General features: G+C 37.3%; 1 protein-coding gene across 1 annotated transcript in view; it reads right to left on the reverse strand.

Annotated features, from left to right (window-relative positions):
* The window catches only part of Klp98A (kinesin-like protein 98A), a 55,329-nt gene that overhangs the window by 15,401 nt on the left and 21,823 nt on the right, over positions 1 to 18,105 (reverse strand). Inside the window, exons 4-14 of the mRNA XM_068762861.1 lie at positions 17,864 to 17,980; positions 12,233 to 12,472; positions 11,415 to 11,590; positions 10,358 to 10,482; positions 6,276 to 6,388; positions 4,929 to 5,099; positions 4,361 to 4,600; positions 3,692 to 3,881; positions 2,434 to 2,608; positions 1,714 to 1,870; positions 218 to 391 (exon numbers count right to left, since the gene is read on the reverse strand). Of these exons, the coding sequence (XP_068618962.1) occupies positions 218 to 391; positions 1,714 to 1,870; positions 2,434 to 2,608; positions 3,692 to 3,881; positions 4,361 to 4,600; positions 4,929 to 5,099; positions 6,276 to 6,388; positions 10,358 to 10,482; positions 11,415 to 11,590; positions 12,233 to 12,472; positions 17,864 to 17,980 (1,878 nt within the window). The remainder of the gene's footprint in view (positions 1 to 217; positions 392 to 1,713; positions 1,871 to 2,433; positions 2,609 to 3,691; positions 3,882 to 4,360; positions 4,601 to 4,928; positions 5,100 to 6,275; positions 6,389 to 10,357; positions 10,483 to 11,414; positions 11,591 to 12,232; positions 12,473 to 17,863; positions 17,981 to 18,105) is intronic.

An 18,105-nucleotide genomic window follows, 5' to 3' on the forward strand; every position in this document is an offset into this window, starting at 1 on the left:
TCCAAGAACTGCTCGTCTGAAGCGACTCGAGGAGTCGGTAGACCCCTACTACTAGATGGACCGACGACTAAGGTCGCTGGATGCAAGAAGCGCACGACCGGCAATGGTGGCGATCTTTGAGGGAGGCATATGCCTTGCAGCATAAGATGAAGCGTTTAATTTGTTTCGGTCAATAACTTTGACAGCTGTTAATGTTCAAAGATGAATGTATACTGACGTGCGCACGCGCATTGCACTCCGCAGTACCATGCCGCTGCACCCTGGCGGCCAGCTCCCGCTGTCTGCAGCGCAGTGCCCGTCGGCGTAGGGCCCAGCCACGTTCCAACGCTCTCCAGTCTCCGGATAACCGCCTGCAAGCTGCTGCATACTCCCTTTCCATCGCCGAACGCTCCTACATAAACATAAAACTTTTATCTTCATTCCTTCCGTCAGCGGCGCATCGAAACGGGGAATCCCACAGACATATAATTATTTATATACATCAGGCGAAAGAGGGCGCTTTACAATACTTTTCGGCTGGCGATTTTTATTGGTTTAAATTTGTTTTTCGGTATAAATATGGATTGAGCTTGATGAATATACACACTTCTACTTCGGACTCCGTGGTGTTATTACCTACCAGCCCTAGAAGACATACCACATTATTATCCTAGGGTAGTCAAATAAATAGATAGCAATGATAGTCCAGCGATATAGAACTCTGACTTGTGATCGAAGATCGCATGTTTGTTTCCCAGGATGCAATGTAATCGTGAATTATATAGTATTGTCACTGCTCACAAGTTTCCAGAGGATGATCAGTAGTGTCTACTACGTACCATAATATTACATTGATCGCCACGCGCTTACCAAGCGTGGCGATTATGGTATATCCCCCCATAGAAATATTAAGGGGAAGGCCTTTGCCCTGAGGTATAATGATGAAATCCATTTTATGTTCGATAAAGTTTTGAAGTTAAGGAAGTCAAAGAAAAGTAAGTATTCTTTACACTTTTAGATATGATTCTTTAACAATAATTTGAGAAGTGATAGCCCAGCGGTGGGCGACTCAGACTAGCGATCGTAGGTTTCACTTTGTGCATTAATTATATAGGAATGCCACTGTTCACAAACATGTTTCCAGAGGATGGGCAGCAGCGTTCTCTGCGTACCATAATACTACACTATGATCGCCAACCTGCCTGCCAAGATGGCGATTTTGGTACATTCTCCTACATATATTTGGAGGAGGCCTATGCCCAGAAATGGGCGTTTGTAGCGACTCATACAGAGGATTACCCAGGAACTCTCGAAGTTCGTTACTTTGGAAGGTCTTAGACCAGGTGCACTCCATACCATTTAGGCAGCAGAGAGAGTCCGGTCCAAAAAAGAAATACTTCAGCTAAATTTTATCTTTTATAGTAGTTAAAAATAATAATAATGGGTCTCCAGTTCGAATCCCAGGAGATGGCAACCGGTTAAAAACAGATCATTGAAAATCGCCTTTTGTATACGTCCAATGAAATGCATTGTTAAAAATTAAATTGTTTCAAAAATTAAAATACTTCAGAATGATCACTTTATACATGGCGATTGTAAAATAGTTGTAAAGGCTTTAAATTTTTTGCTTAAAAATTTGCTACACATTCTCTCATATGCCCATAAACAATCATCCCTGTATATTATTAGTTTATTAAGCATTTTTATTAATAAAGGTAACATGCTCTACCGAACCTCGTCCAACTTTTTCTGTGCCATGAGCAGCTGTTCCCTCTCCTCGTGCCAGCGGCGCTGTCGTTCTTGCTGCTGCAGCAGGAACTGCTGTCTCTCTCGCTCCAACTCTGCGCGCTGGGCCTCGATGCGCTCGCATTTTATCTCACTCTCCAAATCCCTGGAATGACAGAAACTCAGTTGACTTTTAGTCTTGTGTCAGTATCTAAAGGCAGAACCGGGTTTATGCCTAAATATGAATTTGCCAATTACAAAGCATTTCTCCGCTAGCGTTCAGAATTGAATATATTTTAATCATTTTAAAACCACTTTATCCTTAAACATGAACCAGTCTAAACTAGGATTAACGTCCTTCAAAATTTGCTGCCTGGGTATAGACCATGCCTACTTTATGATAGCTCTTTTGCAAAAAAAAGTGCTTTTTCTCCGAGATATTTTACATGTAATTTTTATAATTAAAAGATTATAGGCCAATAACTTCTAGAAGTACAAAGATTAAAGGCAAAGATAATGAACAATAAAATCATTTATTGTTTATTATCTGTGAGATTTTTTAAGGTATACTTTATAATATAGGATTTACTATAAATTGACAGCAATAAAGTTTAATAATCCCCACTTTGAAACTTTTAACCTATAACAGATCATCCTATATATGAACTGGGTGCGGAGAGTTACGGAGCTTTGCAGGTCTAAGAACAGGATTACTCTTTGATTACTCACGAGAGCGTGGTGTTGAGGTTCTCAGTGCTGGCAGCCAGGTCGGTGGTGGACCAGGAGAGCAGCGACAGCCGGGACAGGTTCATCACGGAGGCACTGCCTTCCTGACGCAACTTGGCCGCCTCCGCCGGATCGTTGTACCGGAACATATTGGTACGGCCCAGAAGCAATATGCAACCTACAACAGATCTCATTAACAACATTGTAGTCACACCACGGACTATATCCTCTGGACATAGGCCTCTGTCATATGCGGAGAATCTTCCTTAAAGAAATCGGGCAAGATCTTTCTGTGCCAATAGTAGTAGCAGCACTGGTGGAGAAAAGATGAGAAGCGCACGGGCAAGGCGACCATCTTCTGCAAGAGCATCTTGACTCAGAAAGAGGCCTTTGAGTGGGATCGAGGGAGATCCAGCTCGTAGGCACTGGAGCCTCGTCGCTTCGACGCTTTATCCAGGGTTCACTAGAATAGGCTAAGGTACTGGGTTCGCGAGCATCGAGGGTGAGGACCTTCATCGTCCAATCAATGCTAACCCGACAAATGCAGCAATACGAAGTCGTGTAGTATTACTGCGATACCGCGAGGATAAGGAGTGAGGCACAGCTTCCTCTCAAGATGTCTTGGCATAGTACTGAAGTGCAGCTGCGAGTTCCGAGGAGATTTTAGTGGGAAGGAACCCTCCCATAACCCTTTTCTTCTCCCGAGGGCAGGGTATCTTGTGTTTATTTAAAGACCAACGGTGACCAAAAAGACTTTACTCATATATTTAAAATGCAACTCCATATCCAACCTGTCGGAAGCAGCCTGCATCTAGTCCCTTTCAGCGACTTTAAAAAGGTCGTGTCTTGATCTATTAGGTCGGACATCGAACGCTGCGCTTGCCTGCACGTGGTCTCTCTTCATTATTATCATTCCAGCCAATAGATGCCTAATACGAGGCATATATCTACTCCAAAAAATCGCAACGTCCTACTAGTGTTCGTTGCCTATTTTGTCGGTCCGCCCGAAGGGAGGGGGGCGTGGTCTATCCAAGCCACGTCCATCGGCTCATGGTCGCGGTAGAGAATTTTTCGGTCCCTACAACCGTCAGTTTCATGAGCGATATGCCCTGCCCACTGCCACTTCAGACAAGCAATTCTTCGAGCTCTCATCATTAGAAGCTCCGCCATCTCATTATACTCATTATAAATGACCATACATTAATTGACAGCAAATGACCTATACACACCCCTTTATAGAATTGGCACCTGTATCACTCACCCTGACTGAGTTTGGCGGGTCCATCTAGCAGGACTGTGTTGAGCCAGCACTGCGCTCCAGGGGCGGGTAGTACTGTGGCCACGCCCTCCTGGAGCGTAACGCGGCAGTGCAGCGGTAATACACCTGCACCGCTTAGAACAATGTCCGGAGTGGGCGACAGCTCTTCACTTCCGATCACCGTCTCACCTTCCTGCACACAATATCATTTATACAGGATGATGAAAGACCACCCTCGTCCCTCGACTCTCTTTAAAACCGTTGATTTTGGATAGGATGTACTATATATTAATTGACAGCAAGTGAGCTATATATTCACTTCTTTAAAGATTTTACACATGTAAGCAATCACCCTGTATAAATAAACATGAACAGTCAAATGCGTTGATAAGCACAGAGTTTGTGAATGTCTCAATACATTAAAAAAAATGTTTATTTTTTGGATACGAAGAAGGATAGTGTGAAAAAATGTAAAAATTGTGAGGACAATAGTAAAAACAGCACCATTTTTTTTCCATAAAAAAATAAAGATATGCTTAAATATCAAACATTTGTTGTGTAAAACAAACCCAAAAGTCTAATTAAATTAGCAATTGAAAATAGAGTAGAAAGATCAGTATAAAAGAACCAATACACTATTCGATATGATATTTTTGTTACATGTAAACGCACCTTAAGATGATACAGCGTGACCCCAGTGGACAGTAAATTGTCATCAATGCCAACAAGGTGAGGCATATCCGAGTCCAAGACGACTCCAAGACCGCTCTTCCGGAGACCCAAGGCCTTCTGTTCTTGGAGTATCTGTTGTGTTTCGCGCCATTTCTCCGTCCACTTCTCCGTGAGGACTTTCTCTTGTGCTTCTTTCCGTTGGAGTGCAGCCAGTACCGCTGGTTCCGCCTCCACTGGATTCTGTGTAATAATTTTCTTTTAATTAGACTATACATTGAGAGATACCACACCTTGGTACTTAGAAAAGAATACTGGGTCATTTTTGTATTAGACTTTTTGAGACTAAAATACTTATGCTACTAAGTTACTCGTAGGGGGGGGGGGGGGGAGATATTACTATGTCAATTATAGATAACTAAGGGGGAAGGATTAAAAAAAATAAGTTTAGAAAAGTAATTTTTTAACGAACGGTCTCTGAAGAGGTAAAAAGCGGTAAGTCAAGGGGGGGGGTCAGTGAAAGGGATGTATATCAAAGGGGGAGGATATTGGGAGTTAGGTAGACACTGACGGTATTGTGCGCTATCTGTGCCCGAAGCTTGTCGATCTCGTCGCGCAGCTCCCGGATAAGCTTCACGTTGGGGTCCTCGTTGATCGTGGGCTTGTTGATGATGTTCTTGGCGCGGTTGGCGTAGCGCAGCGTCGACAGGGTCTCGCCGTAGTTGCAGTCGGCAGGCGATATCTGCGCAGAGCATTATACAACAATGTACACATATTTAACAATCCCCTTTCTTATCAAACTGTTATTACTTAGAAAACCCATAGTGCCTTTTTGAGAATACGATATCTTTGCTTAACACAAATTTTCTGGTCATTTTAACATCTAGACGTCTACAGTTGAACATAGGCCCCATCGCAGTTTACCGATTGGACCGATAAGAAGCGACCAGCATCCTGTGTCTGTCCACATATTGTTAGACGTTCGACGCTGGGCTTGCCAGTCAGTGTCCATCAGTTCTGTGCGCCATTTGATCTGCCCACTGTCATTTACACTTGCTATTCCGTTATATTTCTCAATAGCAATAGTTGCGAGGAGGTTGTATATTAAAAATAATGTCTATCAATGTTTTAAGACTAAAAATTAAGTTTGGAAACGATTTATTTTGTCATGTACGCATGAGTGCTATATATATATATATATATATGTATATATATACATACATATATATATACATATATATATACATATATATATACATATATATATACATATATATACATATATATATATATACATATATATATATATATATACATATATATATTTGGTATTGGTATTATTGGTAGTATATATTTTGCGTTTGTAGAACTGTCTAACAATTGCCAAGCGTCTGTATGTCAGAAGTTGAAATATCATTTGACTGAGCCCAAACCATTTTGAAGGATGTTTTGTGTCTTAAACACGTCAAGCCGGGATTGATCGATCTCATACTGCATTGGTACTTCGCTACTAATAACGCTCCGCTGCCACCGTATTCCTGATTTGACTCCGTGCGACTTCTGGCTATTCAGCAAACTCAACAGACCAGAGCGCGGACGCCGTTCTGACACTAATGAAGACATAAAAATCGAATCGAAGGTCTTAAAGGCTATATCGGAAAAATACTATTCCGACTGTTTCCAGGACTGGAATAAGCGTTGACAAAAGTGAGTTTTATCTGACGGCGATGACTTTGGTTTAGAAGAATAAATAGATGATAAGATTTAAAATCATCGAAAGACGCTGGATGCAGGCTATTTCCAACCAGTGTAATTATAAATCTGGTAGAGAAAGGTCCAGGGACTTAAATGATGATGACAATATCTTCATCACCTATAGAAGCAAGCAAAACTATGTAAAAAATCTAGTCATACGTACAGCTGCTATCATGATGGTCTTGGAATTTCCACCAAGAGAATCCTTGAGCAACCACGTCAGCACCGAGTCTCGGTACGGTATGAACACATTCTTCTTGCTTTTCGCCGTCCGATCTGGAATTCAAATTATTCCACGTATAATTTTTTTTTAACATCAATGACACCATTATTGTGCAGAGTAAGAAAGATCTCTGAATAATATTAGATTATTTAACTACAGTGATAATAAGTACTCATAAAAATAAAGTTGAATATTAATATAACATAATTGTGGAGAAAGCTTCGCAGGTAAACTTTGAACAGGCTTAGTAAGCGTGAAAAAGTTTTTAAGATTATACAAGTTTATTAATAAAGTGTGAAAAAGCTTTGTGAGTAAAGTTTGAACAAGGTTAGTAAGTACAGTTTGAACAAGCTTAATAAGTAAAGTGTTAAAAAGCTTTGTGAGTATAGTATGAAAAAGTGATGTTAGTAAAGTTTGGACAATGATAGTGACTAAAGTGTGAAAAAGCTTTGTGAGTAAAGTTTGATAAAATGTTGTGAGTAAAGTTTGAACAAGGTTAGTAAGTACAGTTTGAACAAGCTTAATAAGTAAAGTGTTAAAAAGCTTTGTGAGTATAGTATGAAAAAGTGATGTTAGTAAAGTTTGGACAATGATAGTGACTAAAGTGTGAAAAAGCTTTGTGAGTAAAGTTTGATAAAATGTTGTGAGTAAAGTTTGAACAAGGTTAGTAAGTACAGTTTGAACAAGCTTAATAAGTAAAGTGTTAAAAAGCTTTGTGAGTAAAGTATGAAAAAGTGTTGTGAGTAAAGTTTGGACAATGATAGTGACTAAAGTGTGAAAAAGCTTTGTGAGTAAAATTTGATAAAGTGTTGTGAACAAAGTTTGAACAAGGTTAGTAAGTACAGCTTGAACAAGCTTAATAAGTAAAATGTGAAAAAGCTTTGTGAGTAAAGTATGATAAAGTGCTGTGAGTAAAGTTTGGACAATGATAGTGACTAAAGTGTGAAAAAGCTTTGCGAGCAAAGTTTGATAAAGTGTTGTGAGTAAAGTTTGAACAAGCTTAATAAGTGTGAAAAAGCTTTGTGAGTAAAGTATGAAAAAGTGTTGTGAGTAAAGTTTGAACAAGCTTAATAAGTGTGAAAAAGCTTTTTGAGTAAAGTATGAAAAAGTGTTGTGAGTAAAGTTTGGACAATGATAGTGACTAAAGTGTGAAAAAGCTTTGCGAGCAAAGTTTGATAAAGTGTTGTGAATAAAGTTTGAACAAGCTTAATAAGTGTGAGAAAGCTTTGTGAGTAAAGTATGAAATAGTGTTGTGAGTAAAGTTTGGACAATGATAGTGACTAAAGTGTGAAAAAGCTTTGCGAGCAAAGTTTGATAAAATGTTGTGAGTAAAGTTTGAACAAGGTTAGTAAGTACAGTTTGAACAAGCTTAATAAGTAAAGTGTTAAAAAGCTTTGTGAGTAAAGTATGAAAAAGTGTTGTGAGTAAAGTTTGAACAAGCTTAATAAGTGTGAAAAAGCTTTTTGAGTAAAGTATGAAAAAGTGTTGTGAGTAAAGTTTGGACAATGATAGTGACTAAAGTGTGAAAAAGCTTTGCGAGCAAAGTTTGATAAAGTGTTGTGAATAAAGTTTGAACAAGCTTAATAAGTGTGAGAAAGCTTTGTGAGTAAAGTATGAAATAGTGTTGTGAGTAAAGTTTGGACAATGATAGTGACTAAAGTGTGAAAAAGCTTTGTGAGTAAAATTTGATAAAGTGTTGTGAACAAAGTTTGAACAAGGTTAGTAAGTACAGCTTGAACAAGCTTAATAAGTAAAATGTGAAAAAGCTTTGTGAGTAAAGTATGATAAAGTGCTGTGAGTAAAGTTTGGACAATGATAGTGACTAAAGTGTGAAAAAGCTTTGCGAGCAAAGTTTGATAAAGTGTTGTGAGTAAAGTTTGAACAAGCTTAATAAGTGTGAAAAAGCTTTGTGAGTAAAGTATGAAAAAGTGTTGTGAGTAAAGTTTGAACAAGCTTAATAAGTGTGAAAAAGCTTTTTGAGTAAAGTATGAAAAAGTGTTGTGAGTAAAGTTTGGACAATGATAGTGACTAAAGTGTGAAAAAGCTTTGCGAGCAAAGTTTGATAAAGTGTTGTGAATAAAGTTTGAACAAGCTTAATAAGTGTGAGAAAGCTTTGTGAGTAAAGTATGAAATAGTGTTGTGAGTAAAGTTTGGACAATGATAGTGACTAAAGTGTGAAAAAGCTTTGCGAGCAAAGTTTGATAAAATGTTGTGAGTAAAGTTTGAACAAGGTTAGTAAGTACAGTTTGAACAAGCTTAATAAGTAAAGTGTTAAAAAGCTTTGTGAGTATAGTATGAAAAAGTGATGTTAGTAAAGTTTGGACAATGATAGTGACTAAAGTGTGAAAAAGCTTTGTGAGTAAAGTTTGATAAAATGTTGTGAGTAAAGTTTGAACAAGGTTAGTAAGTACAGTTTGAACAAGCTTAATAAGTAAAGTGTTAAAAAGCTTTGTGAGTAAAGTATGAAAAAGTGTTGTGAGTAAAGTTTGGACAATGATAGTGACTAAAGTGTGAAAAAGCTTTGTGAGTAAAATTTGATAAAGTGTTGTGAACAAAGTTTGAACAAGGTTAGTAAGTACAGCTTGAACAAGCTTAATAAGTAAAATGTGAAAAAGCTTTGTGAGTAAAGTATGATAAAGTGCTGTGAGTAAAGTTTGGACAATGATAGTGACTAAAGTGTGAAAAAGCTTTGCGAGCAAAGTTTGATAAAGTGTTGTGAGTAAAGTTTGAACAAGCTTAATAAGTGTGAAAAAGCTTTGTGAGTAAAGTATGAAAAAGTGTTGTGAGTAAAGTTTGAACAAGCTTAATAAGTGTGAAAAAGCTTTTTGAGTAAAGTATGAAAAAGTGTTGTGAGTAAAGTTTGGACAATGATAGTGACTAAAGTGTGAAAAAGCTTTGCGAGCAAAGTTTGATAAAGTGTTGTGAATAAAGTTTGAACAAGCTTAATAAGTGTGAGAAAGCTTTGTGAGTAAAGTATGAAATAGTGTTGTGAGTAAAGTTTGGACAATGATAGTGACTAAAGTGTGAAAAAGCTTTGCGAGCAAAGTTTGATAAAATGTTGTGAGTAAAGTTTGAACAAGGTTAGTAAGTACAGTTTGAACAAGCTTAATAAGTAAAGTGTTAAAAAGCTTTGTGAGTAAAGTATGAAAAAGTGTTGTGAGTAAAGTTTGAACAAGCTTAATAAGTGTGAAAAAGCTTTTTGAGTAAAGTATGAAAAAGTGTTGTGAGTAAAGTTTGGACAATGATAGTGACTAAAGTGTGAAAAAGCTTTGCGAGCAAAGTTTGATAAAGTGTTGTGAATAAAGTTTGAACAAGCTTAATAAGTGTGAGAAAGCTTTGTGAGTAAAGTATGAAATAGTGTTGTGAGTAAAGTTTGGACAATGATAGTGACTAAAGTGTGAAAAAGCTTTGCGAGCAAAGTTTGATAAAGTGTTGTGAATAAAGTTTGAACAAGCTTAATAAGTGTGAAAAAGCTTTTTGAGTAAAGTATGAAAAAGTGTTGTGAGTAAAGTTTGGACAATGATAGTGACTAAAGTGTGAAAAAGCTTTGCGAGCAAAGTTTGATAAAGTGTTGTGAATAAAGTTTGAACAAGCTTAATAAGTGTGAGAAAGCTTTGTGAGTAAAGTATGAAATAGTGTTGTGAGTAAAGTTTGGACAATGATAGTGACTAAAGTGTGAAAAAGCTTTGTGAGTAAAATTTGATAAAGTGTTGTGAACAAAGTTTGAACAAGGTTAGTAAGTACAGCTTGAACAAGCTTAATAAGTAAAATGTGAAAAAGCTTTGTGAGTAAAGTATGATAAAATGCTGTGAGTAAAGTTTGGACAATGATAGTGACTAAAATGTGAAAAAGCTTTGTGAGTAAAGTATGATAAAGTGTTGTGAGTAAAGTTTGAACAAAGACAGTGACTAAAGTGTGAACAAACTTAGTGAGAACAAAGTTAATAAGTCAATTGTGAGAAATTTGAAAAATATCGGTGACAATCACAAAGGAAGGTGAAGACGTTTAAAGTGAAGACTAACTGTCCGCCTGCTGACTGGATTCAGCGAGCGCCGAGATAACGGAGCCGAGCGTCACCAGCGACTTGTTGATGTGGGCGCCCTCGACCAGGCGCTGGCCTGTCGCGCCGGTAGCGTCCGCGCGCTCGCTGCAAAACATACATTCCATAAACATACTATAGTTTTTTTTTAATCACTTCTTCTGGAATAAATGAATGTTTCTTCTTTTTACTTATTCATCCTATTTAGTTACCTAAAGAAGTTAATATTGTTTTTGTATGAGTACAAAGTACTAGGATACCATAAAGCGTATGGAAGTGTATATCACCCGCCGGTATGGAGACACCCAGTTTTTTTTGATTTATTAATTCTGTGCACATTTCCTTCCCAGTCCTTAACTTCCTTATTACTTCTACATCTTATATTTAGTACTGCTTCTTCTCTCTGAGCCCTGACCCTGACAATACTGAAGATCGTGTCACTTTTTGAAAGCTTTTTTAGTGGCTCACGTTTTTGGGGACCTCTTCCTCCCCCTGTCATGTGTGGGAAAGAGACTTAACATTTGTCTAAATGAGTTTTTCAAGTTTTTATTTTTAATTTTTATTTACATACACATCTTTCACAATATGCCTTCCTTTTATTCATCACGTATCATATTTTTCCTCATTTGTAAAATTTCTTCCATACATAGCCTTTCTTCGTTCATCGACATATTTTAAATTACATAACAAAGATTTTCAGTTTTACAATTAGATTTGAAACCATTCTTTTTTAAAAAAAAAAAATCAATGCTATCGGTTTTTGACAGTGCGCATTGTTTCGGCTACTGGGGTATCAAGCGTATTTCGACCGTATGTACGGACCTGATCTTAACACCACGCTTACGAAAAACTCAAAAATCCGATAAAAATACATTTTATTTTTAACTGTCTAATTTTTTATGTTGTTTTACTTATAAAACAATGTTGCTAACGTAGATGATTCATATCTGTCGAATTTACTAAAACAATGAATGTTATCATTAAACCTATATGAGTGAAAAGTACTAGGATATCATAAAGAGTGTGGAAATGAACGTCACCTGCCAGCGAGATCGACGAGGTGCACCTTGGAGAGCGTCTCGCTTGGCATGTTGTTGTGGCGCGTGTACCCGGCGCGCACGAATGTGAGTGTGAAGATTGCGTGCGAGCGAGACGACACGTCGTTCATCTGCGTGGAGGCGGTCGTACGCTGCTGGTTCCCGCGCTGCATGCACTCCTGGTACAACGATGTAATAGTGACTACTTGTAAATGTAAATTCGGCCCTATTGGGTAGCTCGAGTCATGAAGGTTATTATGGCTAAAGATTTTTCTATGATAAAGAATCCTGAATGAGGATATTCGTAGGCGGCATGGCCTAGCTGATTGGCAAGTGCCAGGCCACATAGCGCGCAGAACATATATATGGTCGGTGGGTCCTTGAGGATCCTAAGCGGACCGGCAAGTGTAATTTATGACATCCACCATTAACTTGGAAAGCGGACCTTGGTGGTTGGAAGTTGGAAACCTTCTATTTATTAATTTTCTATTGTGGACCGCAAAAAGCCAATAAAATTTCACTTTTAATAACTCTGTCAGAGCCACCTGCTGGTCTTTCTTCGGACTTTTACCACTTACTGATCAACTGCCATGATCATAAACTTAGATGCCGTAAATGTGTGAGAAAATAATGATCATATCAGTTGATAGACGCCCACTGGAAAACATAGGCCACGCCCAAAGATAACCAGTCGATGAACGGTCTTGCGCTAAAAAAGGAAACTACAGGCCTAGTTTTCATCAGAAAACTCTATAACTTTAACACTGTTCAGGGATTTTTACAGGATATCCAGCGCGATAAGGATCAACGAAGGCATTTACCTGTATATCATCATAATCGGAGACGAGATGCCGCGATAAATCCTGGACGTATGGCCCCAGTTTTGGGTGCTCACGAACGCGAAGCGAGTGACCCGCGTCTCCGCCGAGCAGGTCCTTGACTCGCTCGTTATAGATCTCCAAGTAGCTGACTTCGGTGCGGTAGGAAGATCCAGACTCCTTGCCCGCCGCCATGCGCGAGAACAACTGCCTGCAGATACGTGGAATCAGGCCCTGGCACTCCTGGAATAAGAGAACATAGATTATATTTCATCATCTTACCGTTCATGCACACTAGTAAACAGGATGATTCATTAAACTGAACGGATTTTAAAATATCACACAATTAAACTATAAACCTTAGAAAAGAAAATTTCGAACATAATAAACATGAAGAATTTAATTTTTTTTTAAATAATATACACTTCTCAAATATAGATCGCAAATTAGTAAAAACTCGCTGTCAAATCGCTCGTAGGATGTAAGACATTTCTTCGCGAATACACCAATACCTCGCTTTGCGTCGTTTCGTTTTGCGTTTTTTTCGAAGTTGCATCGCTGCTTAATTAGTACTAATTTTCACTGTGCTTCGTTAGATTTTCGAGGATGCGTTGTTTTGGGTTCGAGTAAGAAAGGACCAATATCTAGCCACTTCCACACATGCAGTGGTTGTCGTGCATGAAAGTGCACAGCCCGCCAGCCCGCTCGTAAATGCGCATGCGACAGACAATGCCAACTACACAACCGCCACCGTAAATTCACTCAACACGTGTTTCACCCCTCCACGGGGCATCTTCAGGAGTTGTTACACCGATTGCTGTGTAGTGCTAAACACCGAGTGAGTCACTCGGTGTTTAGCACTACACAGCGCGACAACCACTGCATGTGCGGAAGTGGCTAGATATTGGTCCTTTCTTAGTTAGGATGGACTTCCGCAATGTAACGCCTGATTCCATTAAATATTTAGGTTCGAGTCTTTAATTTTTTTTTAATTTCCTTTTTTTCTAAAAGATGGCAGCACTTTGGTTTCTAATTGCACCATGCCATCAAAACTCGGGGATTCCCTTTCTGACTTAAAATCAACGAAATTTCAAGTTTTAACAGTTTTATTTTCACTTTGTTTTGCTAATTTTAGGGTTCAGTTTCAATTACGTAGTGTGTTGTGCTTTTTTTAAAAGAGAAGAATAAATTTATATAAATTTTTACGTGATGTTTCTGGTTACAAAAAAGGTAAATATTATTCCAATTTATTTATTGGAGTTATATTATTTTTGTTTTTTAAATGTTTACTTTATTCAATTTTCTTTTTAAAAAGTTGTATTTTCGTGACCTTGGAACCTATCTTCGATCTTTACATGGTTTGCTATAGAAAATCTTAATTCACTTTGCGGCGTTTCAATTTGCGTCGTGTTTTTTTGGAACGTAACTACGACGCAAAGTGAGATATTGGTATTTTGTTTTTGAACTGGACATAGCCATGTCTTCCAGTACCTCCAGAAAGAACAATCCAGTGGTGTGACATCTGGGCTCCGTGGCGATTAAATTTTTAATACTTTTAATATTCACTATGTATATTATAAAAAAAATAATAGACCAAGAGAAAAGTGATCGCGGAACATACATCGGGTATTTTGAATTATTATTTAGTTTTTTTTTTAACTGCCATTTTTGGCCTCACGTAAACACCTTTACCATTACGGTAGAGTTCTTAGCATATTCCATACCATGCGGGGCGTATACGACCCCCGCTGCACTTTCCGTTCAGGCAATTTGCAGATCTCATTGAAAAACAAAGGATTCTTAAACAAATGAATTGTAGAGTCGAATATAGATAACTTCACATCACGTATGCGCGTACGTAATGCATATTAAAATTTATAACTTTTTCCGCTAATAATAGCTTTGTAGTATTGAAAAAGTGTAAAGCAGAGTTCCCCAAACTTTTTTGTGCGTAGACCCCTTGCCCTGTTTTTCCGTGTTGGGTAGACCCCCTACTTACCTGATATTGATTTCCTGTAAATTTCTAACTGTAGTGAAGTTTAGTGTATGTTCAAAATGTATTGCGACCACAAAGCGAATACCAACATCTTACAACTTACACAATTTTATTAACTTATATATTTTTTTTTACTTCATAGGTACTTTTATATATAATGTAAATGTTTTGATATTATAAGATAGTATGATGTAAGTAAATAGGTACTATCAGTGTATGTGTTGAGATCCAATATCGTGGGGTCCACGATATAAACATTTTCATTTCATGGACTCCCAAATTTTTTTTCGCTGACGTAGACCCCTTGTAGGTAGTCGTAGACCCCTAGGGGTCGATATAGACCACTTTGGGAATCACTGGTGTAAAGCATACGTCGTATACGACTTTTTTAATTTTTAAAGCGTAGGTTGTACACGCCCCATTCGGCCTGAATGGAAAATCATCAAAAATTATCGCGGCGTGCTTATACCGTTTTGTACCGTTATATCGTTAACATGTTAAATATGGTTAAATAAGTTAATTATATTTTAACATACTATATACATAATTTTTCAATTTATTAATGTTAATAATTGATAAGTTAACAATTAATAAAGAAAATAAAAAAAAAACAAATATTTCAAACAGGATGAAAGGAAACCGATGTCTGTGCCCTATATAAAAAAAAAAACCATAACAAATTCGGGTGGTTTTCGAGAGCGGTGAACGAGTCGCGACAACAATGACTCATTAGAAACCTGAGCGAATCTAAAATGGCGGGTTTTTTTTTGCTTTGTTTACGTCACAGCCCGACGGTCCGTTAAAGTCGAACGCGGAGTTTACGCCTGTGTCACTGTCAGGGGTGTCAAACTCGAAAGCTAATTGATCATCTACTTTATATTTTTTATTTTTGACTATACAGTACTCGACGATAAATATTATACATCATTTATTTTATTTTACCCCATTCTAACACCACCACTTATAGAAAAATTGGTACATTTTATACAAAAGATTAAAAATAATTATCGAAAGAAACAAATGATACTTGTTTTAACAGCTCCTACTAGATACCGGACTTTTAATATTTCGTGTGACAGAGATAACGCTCTACGAAGCCGAAATTAGCCGATTGTCTCTTTCCAAAGGTCGATGTAAATATCGCCGGGGCAGGGTACAGTAGGAGAAGAAGGAAACTCCACAACAACACATCTTTTAATATATGTTAAAATACAGATTTATACACATATACGATACATGATATCTATATACTAAATTAAATCGAAATAATCAGGCGACATCAGTGCCAACAATTCCTATCATTTAAATATTCGTTTATTGAATAATACGCCTTTCCTTTCAATTTACTTTTGATATGCGTTTATAAAATCTAATTCCGTTTATTACAAATGATTTATAGACTGATTGCAGTCGATACTTTGGTGCAGCCAGTTTTTCCACGGTGCCTTGTAAATACACCATGGACGTCGCCGACCTTCTCGAACTTGTTATTATTATTCAGAACGTTCAAATTATTATCATAAACATATTGCGAGGAATTTGTAAGAATATTGATCTTTTTCATACAAAAGATAAAATTAGTTTATTCATCATTGTAACTCATTAATCGTCAACTTATAATCCTTTTTATTTTTTAATCTATTTTATTTTTGACTCTTCTCTGTGTCATAAGGTGTTATAGTTGTGAAGGAGGAGTAGGACGAAACTCCATAATAACACATCTTTAAGTAAAGTTTAACAACCGCTTTCTCGACACGGTGTCTCGCGGTTCTAAACCGTAAATAGCTTGGAAAGCTCTTTTGCAAAACTATACATTGTTATTAACATGTAAAGACTCTTTGGTCTAATTTTCCATTCTTATGCGAACAGTTAACACTTTTTATAGTATTTTTGATAGAACTGTTTGATCAATTATTGCAAGTAAGAAAAGGACCAATATTTAGCCACTTGAGTAATTTGGCGGTGGCGGTTGTGTGATTCGCATTGTTTGCCGCATACGCATTTATCAGCGGGCTGGCGGGCGGTGCACTTTGTTGCACAACTACCACTGCATGTGCGGAAGTGGCTAAATATTATTCCTTTTCTTACTTAGGATAGACTTCCGCAAGGTAACGCCTGATTCCATTAAACAATTATTGCAATTTAACTAATATTTATTCTTTCACAAATGACCACAAATTCATGAATTTTTGCTGGAAGCTGTTAGCCTTTCTGGCTTTTACAGCTTCTTCGAATTTGGGACTCGCGAGTCGGAAATCCGCGTAGCAGTAAAATAAAACGAAATGTTATATCTACATCTACTCTGTTGTCGGAGAAAGGTGAAAACCTTTCGAATACATTCAAATCCTCTACTAGTCATTCAGTGCCTTAAAAAAGGGAGTATCCCTTTTCCGTGGTCGCCATCTTGATGAATAAATAAAATTATTGCCATATATTTTCTCAAACTACCCCACATATATTTCGAATTTTTATGTTTTATTTGTCAAAATTACTTTCAAAATTGAGCCAACGCATATACTGACCGTAAAAGTGGTAACCTATGACCGAAAAAGGCTCGCGGGTGCGCGAGTTTGACACCCCTGTCGTATATATTGACTACGAATTTATATGCAAAATTAACCTTAATACCACTGGATTAAGGTTCATTATATCTTGAAACTCGTAACGATACTTCGATATCGTTTAATTTACTTTAGAACCACGGGATACTGGCCCATTAAATGTGTTAAACTTGTTTTGATATTCACATAAACAGACAATGATATGATACCAAAAATGGTACCTTTTATTATTATCGAAACATCATCTATACATATAAAAATTAATGTTAGTCTGTATGTCCTTTATATAATCTTAAACTATGCATTAGTTCATGTGATGATCTTTAGCAAAGTTGTTGTACATGAGCACACGAAGGATTCTTAGTTGGTGTGATATAGTTTTCGACAGATGGCGTCACTGTCATTCTAATAAATTTCATATATCGCCGCGACAGTTCGTGCTGATTTCAATTGAAACTAAAACAAATGAATGACGGCGTTTCGAGTTGTGTGGTGACTTAAGAATTTATGTAAATTGCGAAATTCACGTCAGGCTCAAATGATTAAAATTAAAACGAAAATAAAAATAGACTAAATAAACTACAACACTATACGCCCTGCCAATTCGTACCCACGGAATGTTCAATTGCCTTTGGACAGCAGAATCCATCAAAAAGTATTTAATTAGAAAAAAAAAATCAAATGTAATTCCTAAAAATAGTTAAGACATTTTTAAAAGTTTGAATATTTGTAAAATTCATTTTAATCTAATTTATTATTTTTTATTGTACACGCAAGAATACATATAAATATTTTCAAAAAGTACAACGGGCAGTCTTATCACACGAGGCAATTTCTTACATACAACCATAGTATGGAAACAGTAGCAGTATAAATATATGTGGGAGATGCCAGGAAAAATACTTCGTAACTCATTCTCTTTTTAGTTTAGTCAAATTCGTTCCCATTTTAACTTATGGAAAATAGTAAAAACCTATTTATCCACATTTACAGAACGTGAAGGTACACTGGATTGCCTTAGAAGCGATGGTCAAGGTAATACTAGCTCTGCATTCAAAGAGTCCAGGGTCAACTCACCGGAGATCCCATCATGGTGAATGTTTTCCCGCTTCCCGTCTGCCCGTATGCGAACACGCAAGCGTTGTATCCCTCGAAGGCGCTGTCGATGACGTCCACGCCGAGGTCTGAGAACACCTGCAAACAAAAAAAAAAGAAATGACACTCTCCCATAGGCATGGTCGTACGACCTGGAGACAATAAACCCACTTTACTATTCTGTACTAGGTGATACATTGGACAAACCATGAGGAATGTCATCA

The sequence above is a fragment of the Battus philenor genome, unplaced genomic scaffold, assembly GCF_028537555.1.
Source record: "Battus philenor isolate CCGP_79_NKW_IND1 unplaced genomic scaffold, ilBatPhil1.0.hap1 SCAF_17, whole genome shotgun sequence".
NCBI classification, from domain to species: domain Eukaryota; kingdom Metazoa; phylum Arthropoda; class Insecta; order Lepidoptera; family Papilionidae; genus Battus; species Battus philenor.